Source organism: Mobula hypostoma, chromosome 7, assembly GCF_963921235.1.
Source record: "Mobula hypostoma chromosome 7, sMobHyp1.1, whole genome shotgun sequence".
Lineage (NCBI taxonomy): Eukaryota > Metazoa > Chordata > Chondrichthyes > Myliobatiformes > Myliobatidae > Mobula > Mobula hypostoma.
Window position 1 is genome coordinate 159,026,299 of NC_086103.1, and position 27,280 is coordinate 159,053,578.

The window sequence follows — 27,280 nt, forward strand, 5'->3', positions numbered from 1 at the left end:
GACTTTGCTTCCCTTGTTCCCTAAAGTTCTGCACGCAGAAGAGTTCTCTGTCCAAACGACCGTCCATTTGTTAATAAACTTCTAAAAATTCAATCTGGCACCAGGAATGCATACTAGGCTCTGGAAGCATTTTAGAAGAGGAAGAGATTTCCACACCTATACTCTTTGAGTGAAGGACAGCCACTGGGGGTGACTCACTCACAAACAATGCAAGAATCCAGTCAATGTGTTGTCAAAGGAGCTTTGGACTCAGAACATTGAAACCATTGATCATAAATTCCCTGCTAGGAAATTAAATTTGTTGTCGGGGTTTGTTAGTTGGAAAGTCAGCAGAGTTCTTTTAAGTAAATTTCATGCCTGCAGGATAGTTCTGGGACTATTTAGTATGAATGGAACACATTCAGGTTTGGAAAAGAACATAATACCTGTTTACCATGAGCTTCTAGTTAAAGTAAGGATTATATTTAAAAAGTGGTAACTCATTGGGTGGCCAGGAAATTTCCAACATTTTGAAAAACCAAGCAAAAATATAAAAATTTATTTAATCAAACTGCAATTCCTGCAACTTGATTTGAAAATTGCACATTTTTTTGAGAAGGTTTTAATTATTCAGTTTAAAATATTATAATTATTTCACTGAAAATATCTATATTGAAGAAAACGCCACAGTATCTGCAGCCATATTGGATTAGATTTGATATTTGACATGTTCCGGTATAGTTGCTGAGACTTTCCAACTTATCTGAAGATGCCATTTAGTTGTTTGCTGTTTCAGTTATGTGAGAGTGAGCCAGAGGCATGGCCAGACATGGACTTTAATGCATCGCATCCCTTTGATGTGGCTTTTGACACTAACAGGCACTTTGTTCTGCTTGACAGTGCCTAGAGCCGTGCAAAGAATCCTGGGACATACAGGAGACTCACTGTCAAAGCAAGTGTGAGGTAAGACCTGGCCTTGAGCTATTTATTTTAGTTTTTAACATCTTTGAAGATAATCAAATGCTGCTTCAATTTGTAGGATTAGTCAACTTGAACATATTAGTGACAGCAAGAAGGTTATGAAACCAGTCTGCAGCCAAAGATGGTACAGTAGATTTAGTCAACTGACCCCTGTGTTTTTATGTGACTTCAGATGTTCAATAAAGCGAATGTTTAATTGTAGCATTTCTCCAGCCACGGAGTTTACCACATAGCATTTTAGGTAGTTTTAAAAATCGTATAGCAATTGTTTGAGAGCTTTTATGCAAATGAAGTAATTCAGTTCTTTTCATTTTATTCCAGTTTCTTTTCCCAAAGAAGCACTATGAGTGCCTGACTAGCTGTGAGTTCCTCAAGTCGATCCAGTCAGCGAAGCAGGGGGACTGTCCGGCTCCAGAGAAAGCCAGTGGATTTGCTGCTGCCTGCGTTGAGAGTTGTGAGGCAGACAACGAGTGCTCGGGTCTGAAGAAATGCTGCTCCAATGGCTGTGGCCACACTTGTCAAATACCACGCAACCTGTTCAGGGGTAAGCACCTGCCTCGTTCATTGAAAAATGCTTGTATGTCAAACGTTTTTCATTGTGCTCTGTAAGCAGTTATGGTGACACAGCACCAGCACAGAAACAGGCCCTTCAGCCCATCTGGCCTTTGCTGATCATCAATCACCCAATCACACTTGCTCTGCTTAACTCCTGCTTTTTATCTTCACCACGTTATTATCAACTCCACCCAGACTTCATCACTCATCTCACTAGGTAGAGTTTACTGTGGCCAATTGATCGAGGGGCCTGCAAGTCCTGGGGACATGGGATGAAACTGGGGCATGCAGAAGATGCCCACTCTGTCACAGGGAGAACATTTAAATTCTGCACGGATCACACCTGAGGTCAAGATTGAACGGGGACTACTGGAGCTGAGAGGACGCAGATCTACCATCAGTAATACTGAGCCACAATGATTACCTTCAACATTTGGTGCCAGCATCTTGCTTTAGTATTTAAAGACTAGCTTTATTTGTCACATGTACATCAAAATAACCAAACATGCAATTTTGTGTTAAATCAAATTAGCAAGGATTTTGCTAGGGGCAGACCACAAGTGTTGCCACGCGTCTGGCACCAACATAACATGCCCACAATTCACTAACCATAACCATACTTTGGAATGTGGAAGGACGCTGATGGAAAATCACACTGTCACGGGGGGAATGTACAGAATCTAGCACAGAAACAGAGTTACACCAACTGCTATGTTACCTTGCTGTCCGCAACAGGGCACCAATTAATATCCCAAGCTGCTTCACAGAATTTGATATTGACATAAGGGAGTAACTAAAACAATGATTGCATTATTCAAGTGAATGTACATTGCATCCACTGAAAGGTCAAAGCCAAAGTCAGTCAGTCAAGTTTATTGTCATATCCACAGGTGCAATGAAAACTTATTTGCAGCAGAATAGCAGGCACGCAGCATCATATAAACAGCAATCACATGTAAAATATAAATTACACACAACATTTCAAGAAGGAACACAATTAGAAACAGAACAGTAAGTCCATTATAGAGCAGTGATCAACGGTAGTCTTGCTATACTGGGGTAGTGATTGAAGTTGTGCTGGTTGGTTCAAGAAGTGAATGGTTGAAGTGAAGTAGTTTGTTTTTAAAATCTGGTGGTGTGGGATTTCAAGCTCTGTACCTCCTGCTTGATGGTAGCTGGAAGAAGATGGCATGGGCCAGATGATAAGGATCTTTGATGATATATGATAGATTTTCTGTTCCTTTGATCTTTTCCCCTTCTTTCTTTCACGCATTCCTTCCCTTCTTTATATCTTCCTGCACTGTAAATTAATTTTTTACCAGACCAGTACCAACCCTTTGATTTTCTTTTCCTTCTGCTGATTATCTGAACAGGCTTGAGCTGATTTCTTACTTCTGTAAAGAAGTAATCATAGTCGACTTCTCTCACTCAGCACTTTTCCACTGAGGAAGGACCAAAAACAGCAACTCCTTCTCTGTAGGATTATCAATCACAATCCCAATCCATTGTTCAGAGCTATATGGCAAGCTTTCCAACCTACCAGCAACACAGATTGAAAGCAATAGGTAGAAGGATTGGAGATATTATTTATCAGAATTTTATTTCTTACATCCATCTCACAACATGAGGGAGTAAAAATTTTTATGTTGCGTCTCTGTTGTTATGTACAAGCAATAAGGTAGGGAAATGGGGGAGGATATTGTCCAAACACTGAGATTGTATACAGAATTGTTTTGCGTACATGTATGTACAGTCGGATACACAATCAGATCAGTGTACAGTCAGGTATGCAATCAGATCAATGTGTATTGATAAATCTGATGGTCTGGTGAAAGAAGCTATCCCAGAGCCTGCTGGTTCTGGCCTGAAGGCTGCAGTCCCGTTTGCCACCGGTAGCAGCTGAAACAGTTTCTAGTTGGGGTGACTGATGATCCTCTGGGCCCTTTTTACACACCGGCTGCTGTAAACGTCCTGAATAGAGGAAAATTCACATCCACCGGTGTGCTGGGCTGTCTGCACCACTCTCTGCAGTGCCCAGCGACTGAGGGTAGTACAGTTCCCATACCAGGCGATGACACAGACAGTCAGGATGCTCCCAATGGTGCCCCTGTCGAAAGTCCTGAGGATTTGGGCACTCATGCCAAATTTCCTCAGATGTCTGAGGTGAAAGAGATACTGTTGTGTTTCTGTCACCACACAACCAGTATGTATAGTCCAGGTGAGATCTTTGGAGATATGTATAACAGGGAACTTGAAACTGCTAAGCTTCTCAACTACTATCCCATTGATGTCAATAGGGGCTAGTCAGTCTCTGTAATCCACAAACAAGGTACTTAATGAATAATTTGGTTTTGTATTCACCAGGGAAAAATACCTTGGCAATTGTGGGGATGACTTACAGTGGACTAAAATGCTTGAGCATCCAGACATTAAGAAACAGAATGTGCTGGAGCTTTTGAAAAGCATTAAGTTAGATAAGTCACTGGGACTGGATGAGATATAACCCAGGCTACTGTGGGAAGCGAAGGAGAAGATTGCTGAGCCTCTCGCGATGTGCGATGATCTTTGCATCATTAATAGGATCGGGAGATGTACTGGAGGATTGGAGGGTTGCAAATGTTATTCTCTTGTTCAAGAAAAGGAGTAGTGATAACTCAGGAAATTATAGACCAGTGAGTCTGTCTTCAGTGGTGGGCAAGTTGTTGGAGAAGATCCGGAGAGGCAGGATTTATGAGCGATATAATCTGATTAGGGATAGTCAGCATGGCTTTGTCAAGGGCAGGTTATGCTTTACGAGCCTGATTGAATTCTATGAGGATGTAACAAGACACATTGATGAAGGTAGAGCAGTGGATGTAGTGTATATGGATTTCAGTAAGGCATTTGATAAGGTTGCCCATGTAAGGCTCTTTCAGAAAGTAAGGAGGCATGGGATCCAAGGAGACCTTGCTTTGTGGATTCAGAATTGGCTTGCCCACAGAAGGCAAAGAGTGGTTGCAGGATCTCCCAGTGGCGACACATTTTAATTCTACATCCCATTCCCATTCTGATATGTCTATCCACGGCCTCCTCTACTGTAAAGATGAAGCCACACTCAGGTTGGAGGAACAACACCTTATATTCTGTCTGGGTAGCCTCCAACCTGATGGCATGAACATTGACTTCTCTAACTTCTGCTCATGCCCCACCTCCCCCTCGTACCCCATCTGTTATTTATTTATATACACACATTCTTTCTCTCTCTCTCCTTTTTCTCCCTCTGTCCCTCTGACTATACCTCTTGCCCATTCTCTGGGCCTTTTCCCCCCTCCCCCTTTTCTTTCTCCCTAGGCCTCCTGTCCCATGATCCTCTCATATCCTTTTTGCCAATCAACTGTCCAGCTCTTGGCTCCATCCCTCCCCCTCCTGTCTTCTCCTATCATTTTGGATCCCCCCTCCCCCTCCCACTTTCAAATCTCTTACTAGCTCTTCCTTCAGTTAGTCCTGACGAAGGGTCTCGGCCTGAAACGTTGACTGTACCTCTTCCTAGAGATGCTGCCTGGCCTGCTGCATTCACCAGCAACTTTGATGTGTGTTGAGTTGTTGTAGATGGTTCATACTCTGCATGGAGGTCGATGACCAGCGGTGTTCTGCAGGGATCTGTTCTGGGACCCCTCCTCTTTGTGATTTTTATAAATGACCTGGATGAAGAAGTTGAAGGTTGGGTTAGTAAGCTGGCTGATGACACAAAGGTTGGGGATGTTGTGGATAGTCTGGAGGGCTGTCAGAGGTTACAATGGGACATCAGTTGGATGCAGAACTGGGCTGAGAAGTGACAGATTGGAGCTCAACCCAGATAAGTGTGAAGTGGTTCATTTTGCTAGGTCAAATTTGAAGATAGAATATAGTATTAATGGTAAGACTCTTGGCAGTGTGGAGGATCTGAGAGATCTTGGGGTCTGTGTCCATAGGTCGCTCAAAGCTGCTGCGCAGGTTGACTCTGTGGTTAAGAAGGCATACGGTGTATTGGCCTTCATCAACCATGGGATTGAATTCAAGAGCCGTGAGGTAATATTACAGCTATATAAGACCTTGGTCAGAACCCACTTGAAGTACTGTGTTCAGTTCTGGTCACCTCACTACAGGAAGGATGTGGATACTATAGAGAGAGTACAGAGGAGACTTACAAGGACATTGCCTGGATTGGGGAGCATGCCTTATGAGAATAGGTTGAGTGAACTCGGCCTTTTCTCCTTGGAGCGATGGAGGGTGAGAAGTGACCTCATAGAGGTGTATAAGATGATGAGGGGATGTGTAGATAGTCAGAGGCTTTTTCCCAGGGCTGAAATGGCTAACATGAGGGGGCTTAGTTTTAAGGTGCTTGGAAATAGGTACCAAGGGGATGTCAGGGGTAAGTGTTTCACACAGAGAGTGGTGGGTGTGTGGAATGCACTGCTGGCGGCGGTGGTGGAAGTGGATACAATAGGGTCTTTTAAGAACCTCTTAGATAGGTACATGGAGCTTAGAAAAATAGAGGGCTGTGCGGTAGGGAAATTCTAGGCAGTTTCTAGAGTAGGTTACATGGTCGGCACAACATTGTGGGCCGAAGGGCCTGTAACGTGCTGTAGATTTCTATGTTCTATGTTCTAACTCCTTTGTTTTTTCGACATTGAGGGAGGGGTTTTTTCTTCACACCACTGTAAGGATGTTGACTTCTCTGTAGGCTCTTTATCACTAGAGGGTGGTTGGGGCCAAGAATAAGTATGAACTTGTAATAGAAAAACTAAAGCAATGAGACAGATAGTTCTGCTATAGGGTAGGTTCCCATAATGTTAATTGGTTCTAATGCGATTAGTGCATGATGGAACATTTCACATTATGTGGGCCACATTGATCAGGATCGGGAAAACTTGTACTTCGAGAACAACTACAATCTGTCTTGTCATAATGTGGTTTTTCTATAACATGAGGTTTCTTAGGAACACAACTATCAGGTTACAGCAGAACTACCTAGACTTCTGACTCAGTTAAAACCATGAGCAAGAATCTATGTAGAGAGTCTGATGCAGTAACCAAGGAAATACTGCATTACTGGAGATACTGCTTCTCTGAGGAGATGTTAAAGGTCCTCTGCTCTCTCAGCTTGTGAAAGATCCCATGATGTTATTTTATGGAAGGGCAGTATTATGGCCAATATTTATATGATAGCCATGGCAACTAAAGTAGATAATCTGGTTAATATCACATTGCTGTTTGAGAACGTTTGCACCGTACAAAGTGGCTGCTCTTCTTCCTGCACTTGTAATAGCGTCTTATTTCAAAAATTCTCCTTTGACTCTAAGACTTCTTGAAACATTTTAAAATGAGCATGGCCGAGAATATATACTGTAAGTACAAAACTCTTTCATAAGTGCTCAAGGCATTTCACAGAAGATTAATTCTGTAAGGTTGCACTACAGTTACACGAGTTATAGAGAAGACAGCAGAACTGTGGATCTGGTTCTTTGATCCTGTGCTATTTAGTGGGAGTGTATAATCTCAGATTTGGACTTTGAATGCTTATGGAACTCTATATTTTATCATCTGAGACTTCTGGTCAATGTTAGTCCATTACAAAGCCATCTAGCCATCAGTGTAGGAATAATATAGGAACAATAGAGAGGTTAGGAATACTGCATGAATGTTGGAAATGTAGTTAACATAACAGGGAAAAAGGCAGCAAAGACTTGGTTGTACAAGGATGTTTGAGAATGAGGTCAGATAAACTATTTCATACAAACTGTCAGGACTGAACGATATTCTGCTTTATCATAAAGGATTTTAAACAATCCAGTCTTCAAATTTTATGTGCAAAATGAAAATATCTATGGCATCCTCGATGACTTGGTGGATGAGAATACCTGAACCACATAAATCAGAATTGATCCTTAGTTAGACATCTGTTCAGCTAAACAGTAGGAGTGGGACGCAGGCTGACATTAGAGTCAATCATTGTCTTTAATGACTATTTCCTCCTAGGTTTATGTTCACTGTCAAAGAAGCAGGGGCACTTAATAATACTGGAAGGATAAAACATATGCCGTTTGTAACCTTTCTTGTTTACAGTAGTTTTAAGGATACAAATTTGGTAATCTATTTTTTATAATATTTGGAAGAGATAATTTTTGGAAATAATTAAGGTATGTCAAGGGCATTTTGTATGATTGAGAGTTCCACAAAAATGATGGATTAGAATAACTGTTTACATTTCATGGCTGGATTGAAACAAAATCATTCATCAATCTGTAACAGTTATTGGTGCTTCTTGTACATGTAAATTTATTCACTAAATCATTTTAAAAATGCGAGAACTAAAATATTTTTGGGAACTGTTCCACATTGATGTAATTAAGTCTGAATGAGATATTTCTTCCACATTCATCAGAAGAGAATGGGTGAAGATGAAAATGCGTTCAGTGTTTGGGTCTGTGTTCTGAGACTCCTGTAGTATTATCTTCACATTATGACTCAGTTTTGTCACAGGCATCAATCACTTTGGGTAGGACCAGAGTTATAGCGTGTCTAATTACTTTTGTTCCTCACCCAGCAGAACAGATCTTTGTTCCCTAAGACTTAACTACTGTAATGAATAAAAGTGTAATCAGTCGAAAATTGACATAGAACCAAAGGAAATAGAAATGGCTAAAGCTTAATCACAGGCACTTGTTTAATTTTTCAATGATCTTTGCGGGACTGCGCTGTACACATACAGACTACCACACTTTCCCGTTAAATAGCAGTGATTATACTTCTACAGTACTTTGGCCATTCGGAAGATAAGCAACCCATCAGAGAAAGGTCTCCTGCCTAAGATGAGCTTGGAGAAGGCATAGGAGAGGAAAGATACTGGGAAAAAAAGTGCTTAGGACAAATTGGAACATTGGGAAGGGTTGGCTTTGAGGTCATTTGGAAGTAGGGATGTGGAGAAGGCAGCTGAGTAGCTGGTCTCAATATTAAAAGTCCACAACTTGAACGTAATGGTATGTTGCATTTCAGAATGAGGGCAAGGCAAAGTGGGCTGTGTGGTTGTCAATGACTCTAAGATGATAACCTTGAAAGTCACTGCAGAGGTGAAATAACCAAGCCGTTTTGTACACACAAATAGCGTATGATGGATGATCCATTAATCTTCTTGGTGATTTTGGATGAGGGAACTCCATTGGTCAGAACACATCTGCATTGGTTCATCTGCATTTTCTCTATAGTTGTATGAGATCTTTAGCATAGGGCTGAAGTGGTGGATAGAGTATGCAGGAAATGATATTTTTATGCTTAGCCACACTGTATTTTCAAGAAGTGATATGATATGTTAATCTGTAAAATAATGGCCAGTCTTCTGATTCTGCTCAATTCTGTTGAGAATAACAAGTACTTCCTTTCTGCTGAGTAATTTCTTGGTGACATCTCACCTCGGCTGTTCACATAATACAAAGGCAATCTTTTTTACCCTTAGCCACCATATCTGGGGTTTTCTAAGGTCAAAGCACTTGCTTTATTTGGGTACATAATATTTAAACATCCTTTTAAAAAGTCCATCAGTGCATTTTCTGGTGAGAATCTAATTTGCCTGATATGACTGTGTAATTACATAGATGTTAAAAATATATCTTAATCCAAATCTACGGTGTTATTAAGATTTCTGCCAATTTATGCTAGCTATGCCATGTCTTAGATTAAGAACAACAGAGCATAAGAAATGGGGATAGGAGTAGGTCATAAGGCACCTCAAGGCTGTTCTGGAATTCAGTAAGATCACAGGCAGCCTTGTGTCATGTCTCTTTTCTACCTAATCTCCAAATCACAGAATCATATTGCAGCAACAATAGTTTTTTGCAGAACAATTAATATGGTCCAAAACATTTTCCCTTTATCCATAACCCAGTAAATTATTTCCTTCATGACCCCATCTGACTCTTTCCTGAATTGAAAACCATTATCATTCTCTGTATCAGAAGATCTTACTCCTGCCACCCAAGCGTCTTCTGCCCATCACTTGAACCCGTGTTTCTTTTTCCTCAAATCATCTGCAAATGGAAACATTTTCACTCTGTTTACCTTGCATAAGACCATTAGATGTGCCATGGCATGGAGAGCATTCTGGTGGGCTGTGTCACCATCTGGGGAGCTACAGCACAGGATCGAAAGAAGCTACAGAAAGTTGTAAAATTAGTCAGCTCCATCAGAGGTACCAACCTCCATAGTATCCAAGATGTTTTCAAGGAACAGTGCCTCAGAAAGGCAGCAACCTTTATTAAGGACCCCGATCACCCAGGACATGCCTTCTTCACAAGACAAGACAAAGGAGCATAAGTAGGCCATTCGGCCCATCGTATCTGCTCCGCAGCTCCCCCATGAGCTAAACTATTCACCCATCTAGTTCCGATTTCCAGCTTTTTCCCCATATCCCTTGATACCCTGACTAATTAGATACCTGTCAATCTCCTCCTTAAACACCCCCAATGATCGGGCCTCCACAGCTATATGTGGCAACGAATTCCACAAATCCACGACTCTCTGGCTAAAAAAATTTCTCCTCATCTCTGTTTTAACTGGGTACCTTCTAATTCTAAGACTATGGCCTCTTGTCCTGGACTCGCCCACCAAGGGAAACAACCTTTCCACATCTACTCTGTCCAACCCTTTCAACATTCGAAATGTTTCTATGAGATCCCTTCTCATTCTTCTGTACTCTAACGAATACAATCCAAGAGCCAACAAACGCTCCTCATATGTTAGCCCCTGCATTCCAGGAATCATCCTCGTAAATCTTCTCTGAACTCTCTCCAACATCAGTACATCCTTTCTAAGATAGGGGGCCCAAAACTGCACACAGTATTCCAAATGAGGTCTCACTAATGCCCCAAAGAGCCTCATCAACACCTCCTTACTCTTATACACTATTCCTCTTGAAATGAATGCCAACACAGCATTCGCTTTCCTTACCGCCAATCCAACTTGGTGGTTAACCTTTAGGGTATCCTGCACGAGGACCCCCAAGTCCGTTTGTACTTCCGATTTTTGAATTTTCTCCCCATCTAAATAATAATCTGCCCGATTATTTCTTCTTCTGAAATGTACAACCATACATTTGTCAATGTTGTATCTCATCTGCCATTTCTTTGCCCACTCTCCTAAACTGACTAAGTCTCTCTGCAACCTTTCCATTTCTTCAACGTTTCCTGCTCCTCCACCTATCTCGGTGTCATCCGCAAATTTAGCCACAAAACTATTTAATCCATAATCCAAATCATCAATATACATCGTAAAAAGAAGCGGCCCCAACACCAACCCCTGCGGAACACCACTAGTAACCGGCAACCAATCAGAATAGGATCCCTTTATTCCCACCCTTTGCTTTCTGCCTATCAGCCAATGCTCCACCCATTTCAATATCTTTCCTATAATTCCATGGGCTCTCATCTTATTAAGCAGCCTCATATGCGGCACCTTATTGAAGGCCTTTTGAAAATCCAAATACACAACATCCATAGCCTCTCCCTTGTCAATCTTACTCAAGATTACCTCAAAAAATTCCAATAGGTTGGTGAGGCAGGATCTTCCCTTCATGAAACCACGCTGGCTTCTGCCTATCTTGTCATGCACCTCGAGGTATTTCATAACCTCATCCTTGAGGATTGACTCCAATATCTTTCCAACTACCAATGTCAGACTAACAGGTCTGTAATTTTCTTTTTGCTGCCTCCTTCCTTTCTTAAATAGCGGAACTTCATTTGCGACCTTCCAGTCCTCCGGAACCATTGCAGAGTCTATTGATTCCTGGAAGATCATTTCCAATGCTTCCACAATCTCCAAAGCCACCTCCTTCAGAAGCCTTGGGTGCACCTCATCCGGACCGGGAGACTTATCTATTTTTAGTCCACTTAGCTTCCCAAGCACTTTCTCTCTAGTAATCTTGACTGTACTTAATTCTATTCCCTGATACCTCTGGCTATCAGGTATATTGCTCATGTCTTCCACTGTGAAGACTGATGCAAAATACTCATTCAGTTCCTCTGCCATCTCTTTGTTATCCATTATAATTTCTCCAGCATCATTTTCAATCGGTCCCGTATCTACCCTTGTCACTCTTTTACTCTTCATATGTTTAAAAAAACTCTTAGTATCCTTTTTTATATTAATTGCCAACTTCCATTCATAATTCATCTTTTCTTTCCTAATGACTTTCTTAGTTTCATTCTGTAAGTTTTTAAAAGTCTTCCAGTCCTCATTTTTCCCACTAATTTTTGCTTGTTGTACACTGTTTCTTTTGCTTTTATTTTTGCCTTAACCTCTCTCGTTAGCCACATTTGTGCCATTTATCCATTCATGATTTTCTTTTTTCTTGGAATATATTTTTCCTGCATTTTCCTTATTTCTTGTAGGAATTTCATCCAATTCTGCTCTGCCGTCCCTCCATTTAGCTTACTTTTCCAATCGACTTGGGCCAGTTCCTCTCTCATACCACTGTAATTTCCCCTGTTCCACTGAAATATCGATACACCTGACACCAGCTTCTCCTTTTCAAATTTGAAATTGAACTCAATCATACTGAACTCTTCTCATTGTCACCATCAGGAAGGAGGTACAGAAGCCTTGAAGGCACACACTCAGCGATTCAAGAACAGCTTCTTCCCCTCTGCCATCCGATTTCTAAATGGATATTGAATCTCACTATTTAAAAAAATATTTCTGTGTTTGCACTACTATTTTTAATTTAACAATTTAATATACATATATACACTCATTTATTTTTCTATATTTATCATGTATTGCATTGTACTCCTGCTGCTAAGTTAACAAATTTCACGGTATGTGCTGGTGATACTCCATAGGTAAGTACATTTAATGTCAGAGAAATGTATACAATATACCTCCTGAAATGCTTTTTCTCCTCAAGCATCCACGAAAACAGAGGAGTGCCCCAAAGAATGAATGACAGTTAAACGTTAGCGCCCCAAAGCCCTCCCAGCTCCCCCCTCCCACGCACAAGCAGCAGCAAGGCCACCCCCCCACCCCCACCAGCAAGAAAGCATCGGCACCCCCACCGAGCACTCAAGCGTGCAGCAAAGCATCACTAAAGACACAGACTTGCAGTACCCCAAAGACTACTCGTTCACCCGGTAATTTGACATGCCACAGGCTCTCTCTTTCCTTAATAAGAGAAAATGAGGTGTCCTGTTTCACAGCGAGAAGGGAGACATAACAAACAACTCGCTGATTTATGGTGTTAAAAGTCTGTTGTGTCGGTTTTTCCGAGCTCTGTGCCCAAAGAACTCAGGTCTCTGGGCACACAGCCAGCAGCCAGCTCGCAGTTTCTGATCTTGCGTGTACTCCCACGATGCATCAGGCAGCGGCACCAGCCTTGAATCAACCCGTCTCTAGGGCCACGAAAATCTGGCATCCTGGAGGCACCCTAGTCTTCCAGGCTGCAGCGTTGGGATACCGAAAAGCAGCCGGTTGTGGGGCCCTAAGAGGCCCTAAGCGCAGAATCAAATATCGCTGTGATGGTTGTACACTCCAGTATCAATTGTTTGGCGACTATAAAGTATAAAGAATTCTCCAACTTCCGGTAATTCCCTCCCCCTCCCTTCCCCTATCCCTATTTCACTCTGCCCCCTCCCCCAGCTGCCTATCACCTCCCTCATGGTTCCGCCTCCTTCTACTACCCATTGTGTTTTCCCCTATTCCTTCTTCACCTTTCCTGCCTATCACCTCCCTGCTTCCCCCCCCCCACCCCTTTATCTTTCCCCTTACTGGTTTTTCACCTGGAACCTACCAGCCTTCTCCTTCCCACCCTCCCCCCACCTTCTTTATAGGGCCTCTGCCCCTTCCCTCTACAGTCCTGACGAAGGGTTCCGGCCCGAAACGTTGACTGATCGTTTCCACGGATGCTGCCCGACTCCAGCATGTTGTGAGTGTTGCTCTGATCCCCTTTGTGTCTGTCTGTCAGACCCTCTCCGAATTTATATGCTCAATAGGATTACCTTTTATTTTTTTGAAATCCCAAAACAAAGATTTTTATATAGAGTTTAAGCCCCCTCTTTCAAGACTGAAGATTGTTTATTCTAATTTTTCAGCACACGAGTGTAAAGAAGAATGAAATGATTATTACTCTGGATCTGCTACAGCATAAAGAAAACAATAAAAAACACAATAAAAACAAGTAAATAACATGTTTCAAGTCTCCCGCAAGTATAAAGAAATTTTCTGGATGTTTGTTTTGAAGAGAGCTGATGATATTGTAAACTCTTTGGTGTTGGCACTTGGTGGGATGTAGGCAGCAGTGATGAACATGTTATTTTGCTGTAAAGAGACATGAACATTTTTTTAGCTATATTTTCCGACTACATTTATTCTAATTGTCATGGAAGTTGATAAAGTACATCATGTCTAAAGTGGTTGGAGTACAGCTTGGAAATATTTGTAGCCTGTGAGGACATGGAAATAGCCTTTATAACTGGACAAATGTGAGTAGAATAGTATATAAAAAGAGGACATACTAGAGATACTCAGCAGGTCAGGCAGCATATGTGGAGAAAGAAACAGTTATCTTTTACCAGGACCTCTCTTTGGATATTTACCCCATCACTGAATATCAGGCTGCTATCTCCTAGACCAGGGGTCGGCAACCTTTTTGCCTCTGAGGGCCAGATCGCTTATTAGTGAGTGGACGGTAGGCCAGATAAATGCCATAAAAAAAACTTGAATATGGGAATTACCCATTTAAATACATCTAGTTATGTTTTGCCTCAAATTAAGAATCCCACATGCTGGAAAATAATTTGTGCTTAACCAAGGATGCCAATTAGTAATCAAAGAACTCAGATTAGTTGCAATTTATTTCAATCAAGGCATCTTTTGAATCTATTAAAAGGGCACAAGGAATCTTTAAACATAAAATGTATGAACATGATGTATTGATTGGTGGTAAATTAAGTATAATAAAAAAGAAAAAAAATAACAAAAAAGAAAATTTTAATGCAAACAGTCGATAAATCAATATTGCTGAAATAAGCCAGGTCCCCATATTCTGCCTCCGTATCCAACAAAAACTGCTGAAATTGGCGATGATTCAGTCCACGAGATAGGATCAGATTCACTGCCTTCACAACAATGTCCATAACATCCTTTAATTTCAAAGACTTGGCACATAATGCCTCTTGATGCATAATGCAATGAATTTTAACCAGTTTCTATGCGATTCCAAGGTCCTTGCAGCAATGCGATGATGCCTTTTTTCTGTCCCACCATTGCTGGTGCCCCATCAGTTGTGATGCCAATTAACTTTGACACATTAAGTTTCATTTCTGACATCATTTTCAACAAAGCTTCAAAAATTCTGCTCCAGTAACCGTGTCCTTCATAGGAATTAATTGAATAAACTCTTCAAAAATTTGAGAAGTTGAGGTCACTCATCGCACAAACACTGCAAGGTGAGCAGTGTCTCTCAAGTCTGTGCTCTCATCAAGTGCAATTGAAAAAAATTGCAATTCGTTGCAGGCATCCCTTAAACGACTTTTAACATCTGCTGACATCTCTTCAACTCGCCATGTGATTGTTCTTGCTGACAGGGCTGATAGATGCAAATGAAGATTTCTTTTCAGGACAAACAATATCCACCACTGCCAGTAAACGTTCTTTGACAAATTCTCCATCTGTAAAAGGCTTCATCTTTTCTGCAATACGTTTTGAGACTTCGTAGCTGGCACGGGTATTTCCTTCATTTTCACTGCTTTTCTTGGCAAAAAATGACGTTTGTTTTCTGAAACAACTTCATTCGCTCAACTTCATCTTTCCTTGCTTGCCCAGTAAACTTGTTAAAATTTACACTATGGTGGATCTCGTAACGTCGCCTGATATTTGCCACCTTCTGCACAGCAACATTTTCTAGGCAAATGAGACAAACTGGTTTCCCAGCTTGCTTGATGAAGAAGTATTCGAGTGTCCAAGTGTCTTGGAAATTTTGGCACTCAGTGTCTACCTTCCTGTATTGTGCATTCATTGCCATTGGAATTTTTTTTGTCGATTTTATTTTGAAACGCGAGTTATTCAACAAGTGTCGTAGCACAAGTAAATATCTGGATATTTAGCGTGGATTCCTTGTTAAAACACAGTGACGCTGTTTCTGTTTACAAATTTGAACGACCCATCTGAAAACCTGCGCGCGCATGGAGAGTATCTAATACATATTAATAGGGTAGTCTGCCTTCCCGTCATTCATATATACCAGTGTTTGGTTTGGAACAAACCAGAACCTGGGCCTGTGTAACAAGACGCCATGCATATCCATCAGTGTGGTTGCGTGAAACACTCAGAATAAGGAAAAGTCTCTCGCGGGCCGGATAAGCATAGTATCCCAATATTTGCTCGCGGGCCGGTCAAAATACCTTCGCGGGCCGTAGGTTGCCTACTCCTGCCATAAACTATCAAAGACCTCATTGTGACCGGAATCCTAAAAATAAATACTGCTATACTTTGACACACAAAAATTACACTTTCAATGCACACTGCAATTAACCTTGTTTCTGAAGCTACAGTTCAGGTTGACAGGAAGGCTAACACAATAAAAATTACCTTGAGGCAGTTAAGTTGCTTGAAGTATAATTGGTAATTAGAAGTGAATGAAAGTCAGTCAAAATTACATAAAATAATCTATTGAAACAGAATATCAAAGCATATCAACTGCTTTGAGGACTTGTCCTGCCTTGTATGTATTAACAACCAGGAATTAACTGCCTATTTGTTTGATGCTTACTGTGGAGAGTGTACTAGTATATTCCTGAAAGGATTTTATGGCAGAGTACGTGTCAAGCCTTAAAGAATAATATAATTTTCTCTGTAAAGGTGTGTCTTTATAATATATTGAGGCGACAAGGTTAGCATAACAATTTACAGTGCCAGTGGCCCGGGTTCAATTCCTGCTGCCGTTTGTAAGGAGTTAGTATAGTCTCCCTGCGACCGTGTGGGTTTCCTTCGAGTGCTCTGGTTTTCTCCCAAATTCCAAAGACCTGCAGGTTAGCTGGTTAATTGGTCCCATGAGTGTAACTGAGCAGGGAAGGTGCATTGGGTCAGAAGGGCCTGTTACCATGCTGTATTCCTAAATAAAATAAAATACGGAATGGAATTTTGTGCATTAATAATCATCAAAAGTGAAAAACTCAAAAGTCAAGCTTATTGCCATAAGCACAAATACATGTATGCACTGATAGAATGAGAAACTTGATAATATTGATCATTAACAAGAGGCCTTTGAAAGGAAGCTCTCCAAGTACGCAGAACTGGTCAGCAACTGTCAGCAGGCTAGATGGAGAGCAAGGTGTCTCCCAGTGGAGGTTGGTTGTAGGGGATTCATAGCCCATTCTTTAGTTAGAGCCTTCAGCATTTTGGGCATCGAGGGAGAGAGGAAGAGGAGAGCCATCCGCAGTACCACCGATGCGGCCGAGAGGGCCTCAAGATGGCTGTGGCTCAAAAGAGGGGAGCCATGGAGTCATAAGTAGCTAGCCATCTGGACACAAGCTGGGGTCTGATCAGCCCCGGTTGGGTCACCTGGAGGAGGGTGTATGATGTTGAAAGACCCAAAACACCCGATGATTCCAGGAACATCACTGACGATGTGTCCAGAAGCATCAATAGATGTATGTACACAGCAGACAGTGAGCTGTTCATCTCCCCTCTCACTGGGGAAGGAGTGATTCCTCTCTTTCCCGTGTGTGTGTGTGTGTGTGTGTGAGAGTGTGTGTGTGTGTGTGAGAGAGTGAGTGAGTGAGAGAGAGAGAGAGACTCTGCCATGTCAAACTGGAGAACAATAGTTTTTGATGGATTGTAGATTGGGACTTCTGTTGCTTTCATGGTGGGTAGTGGGCATGCTCATGCTTTCTGCTGGAATAAGTGCAGGAGGAGGAAGGGAGAGGGTTGATGCTTTGCTGCAGCTTGTGCGTGGGAAGGGGCTCTTGGTTTCTTGTTTCCTGTAAGTCATTCTTTGGGGTATTTCTGCTGTTTCATGGATGTCTGCGGAGAGTAAGAATTTCAGGTTGTATATTGTATACATTCTCTGATATTAAATGGAACCACTGAAAAAATGATGTTTTGTTAATGCAGATATTTCAGATTATTGCACTGGTATGAATTCATTTGTAATAATATAACATATTTGGATTAGCGAAATATGAATACATTGTTCCTGATGTTTCCCGGTGAACCAGATGAACTAAATTCAGTTCTTAGGTTAATGTGTTATTTCGATTATTGATGGAGCACCAACTGAAGGCAAACCTGTTAACGTTTCTTAATTTAGCATTAAGTTTGCATAATATTGGTGGGTAAAGAAAACCAAATCACTGGAAATCTGAATTAAAACTGGAGGTCAGTGACTAGTAGTGTCCTATATAGCTCTTTCCTAGGATCCCTACTCTTTGTGACTTCTATAAATGGCATGGATGAGGAAGTAGAGGGGTAGATTAGTAAGTCTGCAGAGGACACAAAGGAAGGAAGTGTTGTGGATGGTGTAGAATGTTGTCGCAGTTTACAATGGGATATAGACAGGATGCAGAGTTGGGTGGAGAAAAGGCAGATGGAGTTCAATCCGGAAAATTATGAAGTGATATGCTTTGGAAGATAAAACTGAAGGTGGAGTGCAAGGTAAATGGCAGGGTTCTTAGCTGTGTGGAGGAATCGAGGGATCTTGGGTCCAACTACATAGGTACCTCAAAGTTTGTAAAATGGTTTTGAAGGTGTATGCTGTTCTGGTCTACATTATTTGGGGGATTGAGATCAAGAGCGATAAGATAATGTTTCAGCTCTAGAAAACTCTGGTTAGGACACATTTAGAGTGTTGAGTTCAGTTCTGATCACGTCATTATAGGAAGGATGTGGAAGCTCTAGAGAGGGTGCAGAAGGGATTTTTCTAGGATGCTGCCTGGATTAAAGAACATGTCTTATGAGGAAAGATTAAATGAGCTAGGTCCTTTCTCTTTGGAAAAAAAAGGATGAAAGGAGATTGGATAGAAGTATATAAGATTATGAAAGGAATAGATAGAGTGGATAGCCATATTCTCAGGGTGGCAATGGCCATTACCAGTGGAGGAAAGTTTGTGGAGATGTCTGAGGTAGATTTATATAGAGTGGTTGGTGCCTGGAATGCACTGCCAAAGGTAGAGGCAGGGGCTGACACATCAGGGACATTTAAGAGACTCTGAGATAGGCCCACAGAATCACAGGGAGAATATGCAATGTCACCATGCTGGGTATTCTCCTCCAGTAGTGCAGCTGCCTGAACATATTTACACATCTCTCCACGTCACTGATGTAGTCCAAGGGAAGGGCAAGTGCTGATACAGCTTGGTACCAGTGTCGCCGCAGAGGTTGCCAGAGTGAAGCTGTAAGCAGCATCAAACTGCCTCAGGGACACCGGCTTCAGATTTCTTCCTCAGGGTTTACTCCTGAAGCCTTTCCCATGGGTGGGTAAGGCTGCAAGGCAGTGGAGGTTTAAAATCAGAGTTTTCCTTCTCCTAGGCGGGCTGCTGTCCAAGGCCGATGAGCCCCGCCTGCCTGAAGCGTCTGATTTTGAGGTGCCAGTGGTTCACCTTTGCCCCTTCGCTTGTTAGTAGAAGTATTTCCGCCGGGCCTAGTAGCTAAGCCACACATGAAGGCCAAGATTTGGATTGGGTTGTCAGAGGCTGTGAGAGTTGCATGCCATTTGGAGCACTTTACAGGTAGTGGGAGCTACCACCCCCAGCTACGACAACCTTAGATGCAGCAGAGAAAATACGAATGATCTCATGCAATCCTAACTGCTGCTGAAAAGCAGTATCAATATTATCATATGAATAGAATGTTTGTAAATATATTAACACCCCCTAATATTCAGCAGTGACAGGAGAGAGTAATTGTCCTATTGACTGGAAACTTGTTAATCTACCTTTCTGTGCTGCTTCATGGAAATCATCACTTGATAAAAACAGGTTTTATGTGGCTACCATACATTATTAATGAATGCAACAAATGAAAACAGGGCCTTCGGTCAATCAAGACGTCCCTTTTACTCTCCTCTGTCTTGTCCCAGTCCTGAAAAGGCTTCCTCAGCACTTACCTCTGAATGTGCTGTGTGCAAACTTTTCTAATGCTTGGATGAATACGCATTTCATATGTTAAAGGTGCACTGGAAATACCTTCTGTCGTGCAGTTTAGTGATCTAGCAGTATTCTTCATTGAGGACATCTGCCACAAGAAAGCATCATTAATCACCAGGGACTCCCACCACCCAGGCCGTTCTCTCTTTTCACTGCTGCCATCGGGAAGCAGATCCCACATTAGCAGGTTCAGGGGAAGTTACTACCCCTCATCCCTCTACCCCTGAACCACTGTGAATAACTTTACTCACCTCAATGCAAAAGTGTCTCCACAACCTATGGACTCAATTTCAAGGACTCTGTAAGTCATGTGATCTGTATTACTTATCTACCAATCTATCTATCATTTATTTATTTATTCATTTGTATTTGTACAGTTTGTCTTGTTTTGCACATCAGCCTTTGTTCAAAGTAAATTTATTACCAAAGTACATACATGTCACCAAATACAACCCTGAGATCCAATTTCTTGCGAACATACCCGGTAAATCCATAATAGAATTCTGTAAACATAACAGAATTAATGAAAGACTGCGGCAACCTGGGCATTCAGTCAGAGTGCAAAGAACAGCAAACCGTGCAAATACAAAAAGAACGAGGACGAGTCCTGTGAGGGGAGTCTATAGGTTGTGGGAACATTTCAATGATGGGGGCAAGTGAAATTATCCCCTCTGGTTCAGAAGCCTGGTGGTTGAAGGGTACTAACTGTTCCTGTTCCTTCATATACTAACGTCCTATGACGTCGATGGTTCCCCTCCCCCACCCCTTTGTCTTTCAAATTACTGGTCTTTCAACCGAACCGACAAGCATTCTTCAAATCCTTCCCCCTCCTTCATTCTTCAGTCCTGATGAAGGGTTCCGGCCCGAAACGTCGACTCATCGTTTCCACTGATGCTGTCCGACCTGCTGAGTTCCTCCAGCGTACTGTAAGTGTTGCTTTGATCCCAGCATCTGCAGATTATTTTGTGTTTATTAACTGTTCCTGAACCTGGTAGCTCCTGTACCTTCTTCCTGATGGCAGCAGTGAGAGAAGAGTGTGCAGTTTGTCACTGGTTCTTTTGTACTACTTTGTTCTACTTTGAACGCCCACTAGAAAAAGAGTATCAAGGTAGTGTATAGCGACATACTGTATACTGTATGTACTTTGATAATTTACATTGAACTTATAGGACTTACTTTCAACTTGCAGAATTTACTTTGAACTTATTTTTCAATTGATTACACATTATGGCTTTTATTGTGCTCCCTAACTGAACAATTCTGTTTCAAGGTATGGTTGTGCACTCCAGCAGGTGTCTTCAATTAAGATGTGCATTTTTGCAGGTACCTGTTCAAATAACTGAACCTGGTTTTATTCCTGAGGAGGTTTGTATGACATGCTCAGCCACGTATTAACAAACGGGAGTTCATATCATTTTGATCATTTTAAAATCCATTTATCAGTCATTATTATCAGGTACTTTATATACACCTGATTTAGTTGCATCTTTGTGTGCAATTTTCAACCATTCTAATGATATTGCACCCTTTTATGTAGGAGTTCCGCTGAAGCCTAGAAAAGAGTTAAGTTTTACCGAGCTACAGACTGGGAACCTGGAAATCAAGTGGTCATCGAAGTTCAACGTCTCTGTTGAACCAGTTATTTATGTGGTGCAGCGGAGGTGGAACTACGGGATCCATCCCAGCGAAGATGATGCTTCTAACTGGCAAACAGTTGCACAGGTCAGCAGTAAGAAGTTGTTTATTTCCCAGTAATTGCTTAAAATTTTCAAACGGCCCATCAGCCACTGCCCCTTAGGGTAATTAAGGCCCAGATTTGTATAGAAAATGTACTTCCTAATCTCACTCCGTGATGGTATTATTAAAGCAAAGTGCTCCCCATGGCGGAAATCTGAAATCGAAAAAGTGGAAATATTCGCCAGGTCAGATAGCCCCCATGGAGAGTGGATCAGATGTTGGTGCTTCAGGTTGATTTTTATTTTTGTTTTAATTCGAGATAGAGAGGTAACAGGCCATTTCGGCCCAGCCCGTAATGCACAATTCTATCTATCTGACACATCGACCTGCTAACCTGTACATCTATGGAACATGGGAGGAAATCGAATCACTCGGAGGAATCACATGCAGTCCTGAGGAGAGCATGCAGACAGGGATGGGAATTGAACCCAGGTCACTGGCGCTGTAACAGCTTTATGCTAATTGCGAAGCTACCCTTGATGATAAGTCACTGATATGGAACACCAGCTCTTTGTCTCTTTTAACATTTGGTGCCTGCCTAACCGGCTGAGTATTTCTGTTCCTCCCACTCCTTAAGGACCCTGCTCTGATTCTTACGTTATGGATTTCCTGTGCATTTGAATAGTAGGCACACTGCTGAGCGCTGAGGGGCGCCACGATAGCGTAGCAGTTGATGCGACACTATTGCAGCTCGGGGTGTCGGAGTTTGGAGTTCAATTCCGACGTCAACTGTAAGGAGTCTGTACCTTCCTCCCCATGAGTGTGTGGGTCTCCTCTGGGCGGTCCAGTTTCCTTCCACAGCCCAAAGACGTTCCAGTTAGGAGGTTAATTGGTCATTGTAGATTGTCCTGTGATTAAGCTAGGGTTAAATCCGGGGTTGCTGGGCAGTGCAGCTTGAAGGGACAGAAGGGCCTGTTCCACGTCGTAGCCCTAAATAAAAATAAATAATTGTCTGATCATTCCTCTGTCCCGATAAAAGATTGAGTTAGATTTAGGGGTAATCAAAGATGACTGTATATGACAGGCATAATGCTTAGTTCTTTAGATACCATTGCAACTAAACAGAAGTTCAGTGTACAACAAACAAAAGTTCCACAACTGCTTTGAATTTCAATTGTGGTCTAGTTTCATGCTGGCTGTACTTCATGCTGATGTTTTACCAATTTGTAACTGCAGTGTTATTTTAGTTAAAGCTTCAATACAGAAGTAATATCAGTAAGTATAGTAACTATTCTGTTGACTGCGATGTAGAATATTTTCTCAGACGTTTTGGGAGAATCAGAAAAATTATTTATGTTAATCAAAAGGTTTGCGGAAAATGGCGCTGATTAATCATCAGCTAATTAGAAGCTCTTATGATAACGTTAATGTGCAGCTCAATGACAGTAATTAGGTTACTAATTACAAATATTTTCATAAGGATTGGGAGTAATTTTTATTTTGAAATGTGAAGTACCATTCCAGACTGAATGGCAACACTTTACAATCAGCTTTCCCGGAGTTTCCTGCTGGTGAAGCAGAGCTGGGGAGCTTGTGAGTTCAAGGAAATAAAATACTGATTCAGTGATTGGCACTAAGCAACATGTAGCCTTCCATGTCTTGCCAGAATAAAGGAATAATGAATAGAAATCACAGAAGTTCTTCCTTTAACTCTGTGGTTAAATACACCACCTGATGGCCTGTGAGCTTCAGTCGCCTGCTCTTTATAGAGAACAAGTTCCACCAACTCTCTTCTACTGCCTCACTCTCCACCTTCTGACGACAATTTCAGGCAACATCTGCATCATGTCCAACTCTGAGATATGTATAAGGTCTTGTACCTGTGTCATTGTTAAAGCCCCCCAATATCACCTCTACAAGTAGCTTTCTATTGCTGGAAACATCAACCCACACCTTCATCAGCTGTAGTCTCAATTATCCCAAACCTTCCTGGCTGACCCCCACATTCTACCAGAGGACATTCCAAACATTGCTGGTGGTGTTCCAGCTCACGCCAAGCTCGGACCATTTTTGCTTTCAATACTCTGCACTCCTATGTTTATCACTAAAAACACCCCACACCCAATATTTGCACTACCCACTTAGGCTATTGAGCATCCTCCACTATTGTGCCTTTGGCTGTTGGTCTCTAAAAGCCTGGAATTCCATCTCTGGACTTCTCTACCCCTTTAACTTCCTATCTTTCTTTCCTCCTTGAAATTTATACCATTCTCCAGTGGTTTTTCATGGAATTATGCTAAAGTTACTCTACAATTGTATATATTATATTTGATGTTCATAGAGCCATATATTCAATGTCTTCAGCAACAGAGAAACAGGGACTTTGTCTCACTATGCCCATGTCACCCTTCTCACCCATGTACACAAGCTACATTACCACACTAGGTCAGTGGCCTTCTGTGCTTTGGAATTTGTGCAGATGCCACTGAAAGCTGTGAGAGTGTCTGCCTTCAAAACCCCTTCAGCTAACATATTCCAGACCCCACCCTCCGTGTGAGAATGTTCCTTTCAGTTCCCCTCTAAACTTCCCACCTCTCACTCAAACTATGCCCTCTTGTCTTACAGTACCCCACCACTGGTGAAAGAATTTTACTATTTAGATCATAAGAGATAGAAGCAGAATTAGGACATTTGACCTATTTAGTCTGCTCTGCCATTCAATCATGGCTGATTAATTTCCCCTCTCAAGCCCATTCTCCTTCCTTTTTCTGTAAACTTGGCCACTATCTACCTTATTTATCCTATCTATTTGTCCTTGTAATTTTATGTGTTTATCAGATTACCTCTCAGCCTCCCTCTGCTCCAAGGAGAACAAATCCAGCCTATGAGGTTGCTGCTTATAACTGATATGCACCAATCCAGGCAGCATCCTATTGAATCTCCTTTTGTTGTGATTGCTTTTCTCAGTGAGGGCACTGTCATTAGCGTTACCTTCCCTAAACCAGCTGAAGAAAGAGGCGGCAATTATTTTTTTTCCTCGAGTGACATTAGATAGAGTCAGCAAACTGGGAGGGTGTGAAATTGGGTTTAGATGCAAGAAACTAAACTCTTACTCCTCAGTAGCCACTTTGACAAACGATGTAAGCAGTTTCCAGAAATTACTTAACAATTGCACCAGTGAAAATTATTTACATAGATATGGTAGATGAAATAATACATGTCACACTGTGTCACAATCAGGAACACTGCTGAAAGCCTGTTATTTACTAAATGCTCAATATTTGTAACAAAATTTAGAAGTGGTGCCATATGGATAGATTGATGTGTTTTTTTGCTAGAAAACATTTGGTTCAGATTGGAGTTCTTAAAACTGTTTCTCACAAAAATCATTCTTTTTTTCACCAGACTACCGAGGAGCGAGTGCAATTAGCTGACATTCGCCCTAGTAGATGGTATCAGTTTCGAGTGGCTGCGATTAATGTTCACGGAACACGGGGATTCACTGCTCCCAGCAAACACTTCCGTTCCTCAAAAGGTTTGTATTACTTTCTACCTCCCTCACCAGCTCGGAGTTTGGCTAAAGATAAAAGCTGCCTTCATCTATTTGCTGAGACGAAGTCTCAAAGCAGGTGGAATTGCCCAGATTTAGCCAAGTACCTGAAATAACTGTGGTTTCTGTGGTGAATATAGTTTATAGTCTAGCCAAAATGGGGCATTCTTTTTAACTGTGCTCATAATCCTCAGTAAATCTACACTATACAATGAAAACCATGTGGTCCCATTATTGTCTTTGCGATTTGCACTATTAAACATTAACCTTTCAAGTACCAGTGAATCCAGGAAAATTCACAATTCCCTGATCCAACTGTTTTAAAAAAGATTTCAGTTCATAAACACAGAAGCTGAAAAAATAGAACAGTTGAAATTAAAACCCTTGCATTTAAAACAAACTATTAAGAATGACTACAATTAAATGTTTGATAGTCTGCTATTGAGAGCAAATAAAGCAGGTGGAAAAATATCCTTGGTCTAGCATTAATATCCCGACACTACGAACAACTGTTACTTTGAATAAAAGATTGCTTTAAATTCAAGGCCTTATAATGAAATAAAGCTTAAGAATTGCAATTTTTGTCAAACATTTTTTGATTTGTTCCACATCAAAGCAGTCAATCTATATAGGAAGACTGTAATGTTTTGTTTTATAATGAATACATTGACTAATTTTACAGTCAAGTTGCACTCATGAATGAGTGTATTGAATCCAATATTAGCATAAAAACATGCAGATATGGGAATAAGAACGAGAGTAGACCATTTGACCCCTTGGACAACCTCTGCTATTCATCACCATTTTCCTATTCTATCCTTAAGTTCCTTGACTCTTTTAACATGCAAAAAGAGATAATCAAAGTTTTAATAAGTGTGAATATTTTATAAAAAAAAAGAGAATTCCAAATTTTACATCCTTTGAGGGAAGAAATCTCTTGTTATTTCCAACCTATTATTTTGAGGCATCAGCCTTTTTTCCAAGACTCCCCAGTCAGGAGATCATGCTCTCCATGTCAATTCTGTCAAGTTTTCTATGAATTTTGCATGTTTTAAAGAGGTCTCATTTTCCTAAACTCTAGAAAATAGAAAACTATCCAACTTGTAGGACATGCCTGCCATTCCAGAGGCCAGTCAGTTGAATCTTTGTGCATTCCCTCTACTAAAAGTATATATTTTCTTAGGTAAGGAGAATAAATTTGTACACCAGAACCCAGGTACGTCCTCACTAATTAATTATGGTTAGATAATAAACTTTACTCTTGCACTCAAGCCACATTGCAGTGAAAACCGAATGAACCATTTGCCATTAATTAAAATTAAATGTAGTTGAGGTGGGCGCAATAATGACATTTAAAAGATATTTGGATTAGCAAATGAAAAAAGAAAGCTTTAGAGGATTATGGGCCAAATGTGGGCAAACAGGACTAATTTAGGTGAGCACCATGGTTGTCATGGATATGTTGGGCCGAAGAGCCTGTTTTCCTGCTATATTACTCTATGACTCTGTTATTTTCTGAGCTTTGTTCACACTCAGATCTCTTTAAATATCCTCATTTCCCCAATCACTCACTTTTTAATAAATAATCAGCCGTTCTATCTCTCTACCTGTGTAAGATAGTGTTTGAAATCATATATGCAGTAAGTACATCTAATTTTTTATTTATATATATATAAAAAAAATATATATATATGCGCCATGGTAACATAGTGTTACAGCGATGCTAGTACAGCTACAGCTCAAAGCAATGGAGTTTGGAGTTCAGTCACAACATCCTCTCTAAGGACTCTATACTTCCTCCCCATGGAATGCATAGGTTTCCTCCAGGTGCTCTGGTTTCCTCATACAGTCCATTGACTTACTGGGTAGTTTACTGGGCCAGAAGAGCCTACTCTGTGCTGTATCTCTAAATAAATAAGTTATTTATTTATTAACAAAGCAAAGAGGCAGTGTGCTTGACACCAATAATTATTCTGACAATCATCAGGGACCAACAAAGCCCAAACTAGACTTTGAATAGGACTTTATGACGTTAAATCTTCAAGAGAATGCTGAGAATTACTTTTTGTTGAATAGGACTTTTTGTTTGAATAGGACTTTATGACGTTAAATCTTCAAGAGAATGCTGAGAATTTCTTTTTGTTGTTCAAATTTCAGAGAACAATTAATAGTTTGGGGAATATTTGCACTGTACTTAACAAAATAGTCAATTTGTATAGGCGGGACATATATGATTATATAAAGTGCAGGACCAAACTTCCCTCACACTCGGAAGCAAATTCCGTCAATATTATGACTGCTGATCCACTAGTAATACCAGGCTTCTTCTGTTCAACTCAGACATCATCAGTAGACTTTTGTGCTCAGACACAGCAGAAAAGTTAAGAAAATT

At 41.1% G+C, this 27,280-nt stretch overlaps 1 protein-coding gene across 2 annotated transcripts in view; it reads left to right on the forward strand.

The window, feature by feature from the left end:
• Positions 1-27,280, forward strand: part of LOC134349062 (anosmin-1) — a 208,571-nt gene that overhangs the window by 129,637 nt on the left and 51,654 nt on the right. For both annotated transcript variants that reach the window (XM_063052918.1, XM_063052917.1), the window contains exons 3-6: positions 880-942; positions 1,282-1,504; positions 21,199-21,383; positions 24,744-24,873. In XM_063052918.1, coding sequence (XP_062908988.1) covers positions 880-942; positions 1,282-1,504; positions 21,199-21,383; positions 24,744-24,873 — 601 coding nt within the window. The remainder of the gene's footprint in view (positions 1-879; positions 943-1,281; positions 1,505-21,198; positions 21,384-24,743; positions 24,874-27,280) is intronic.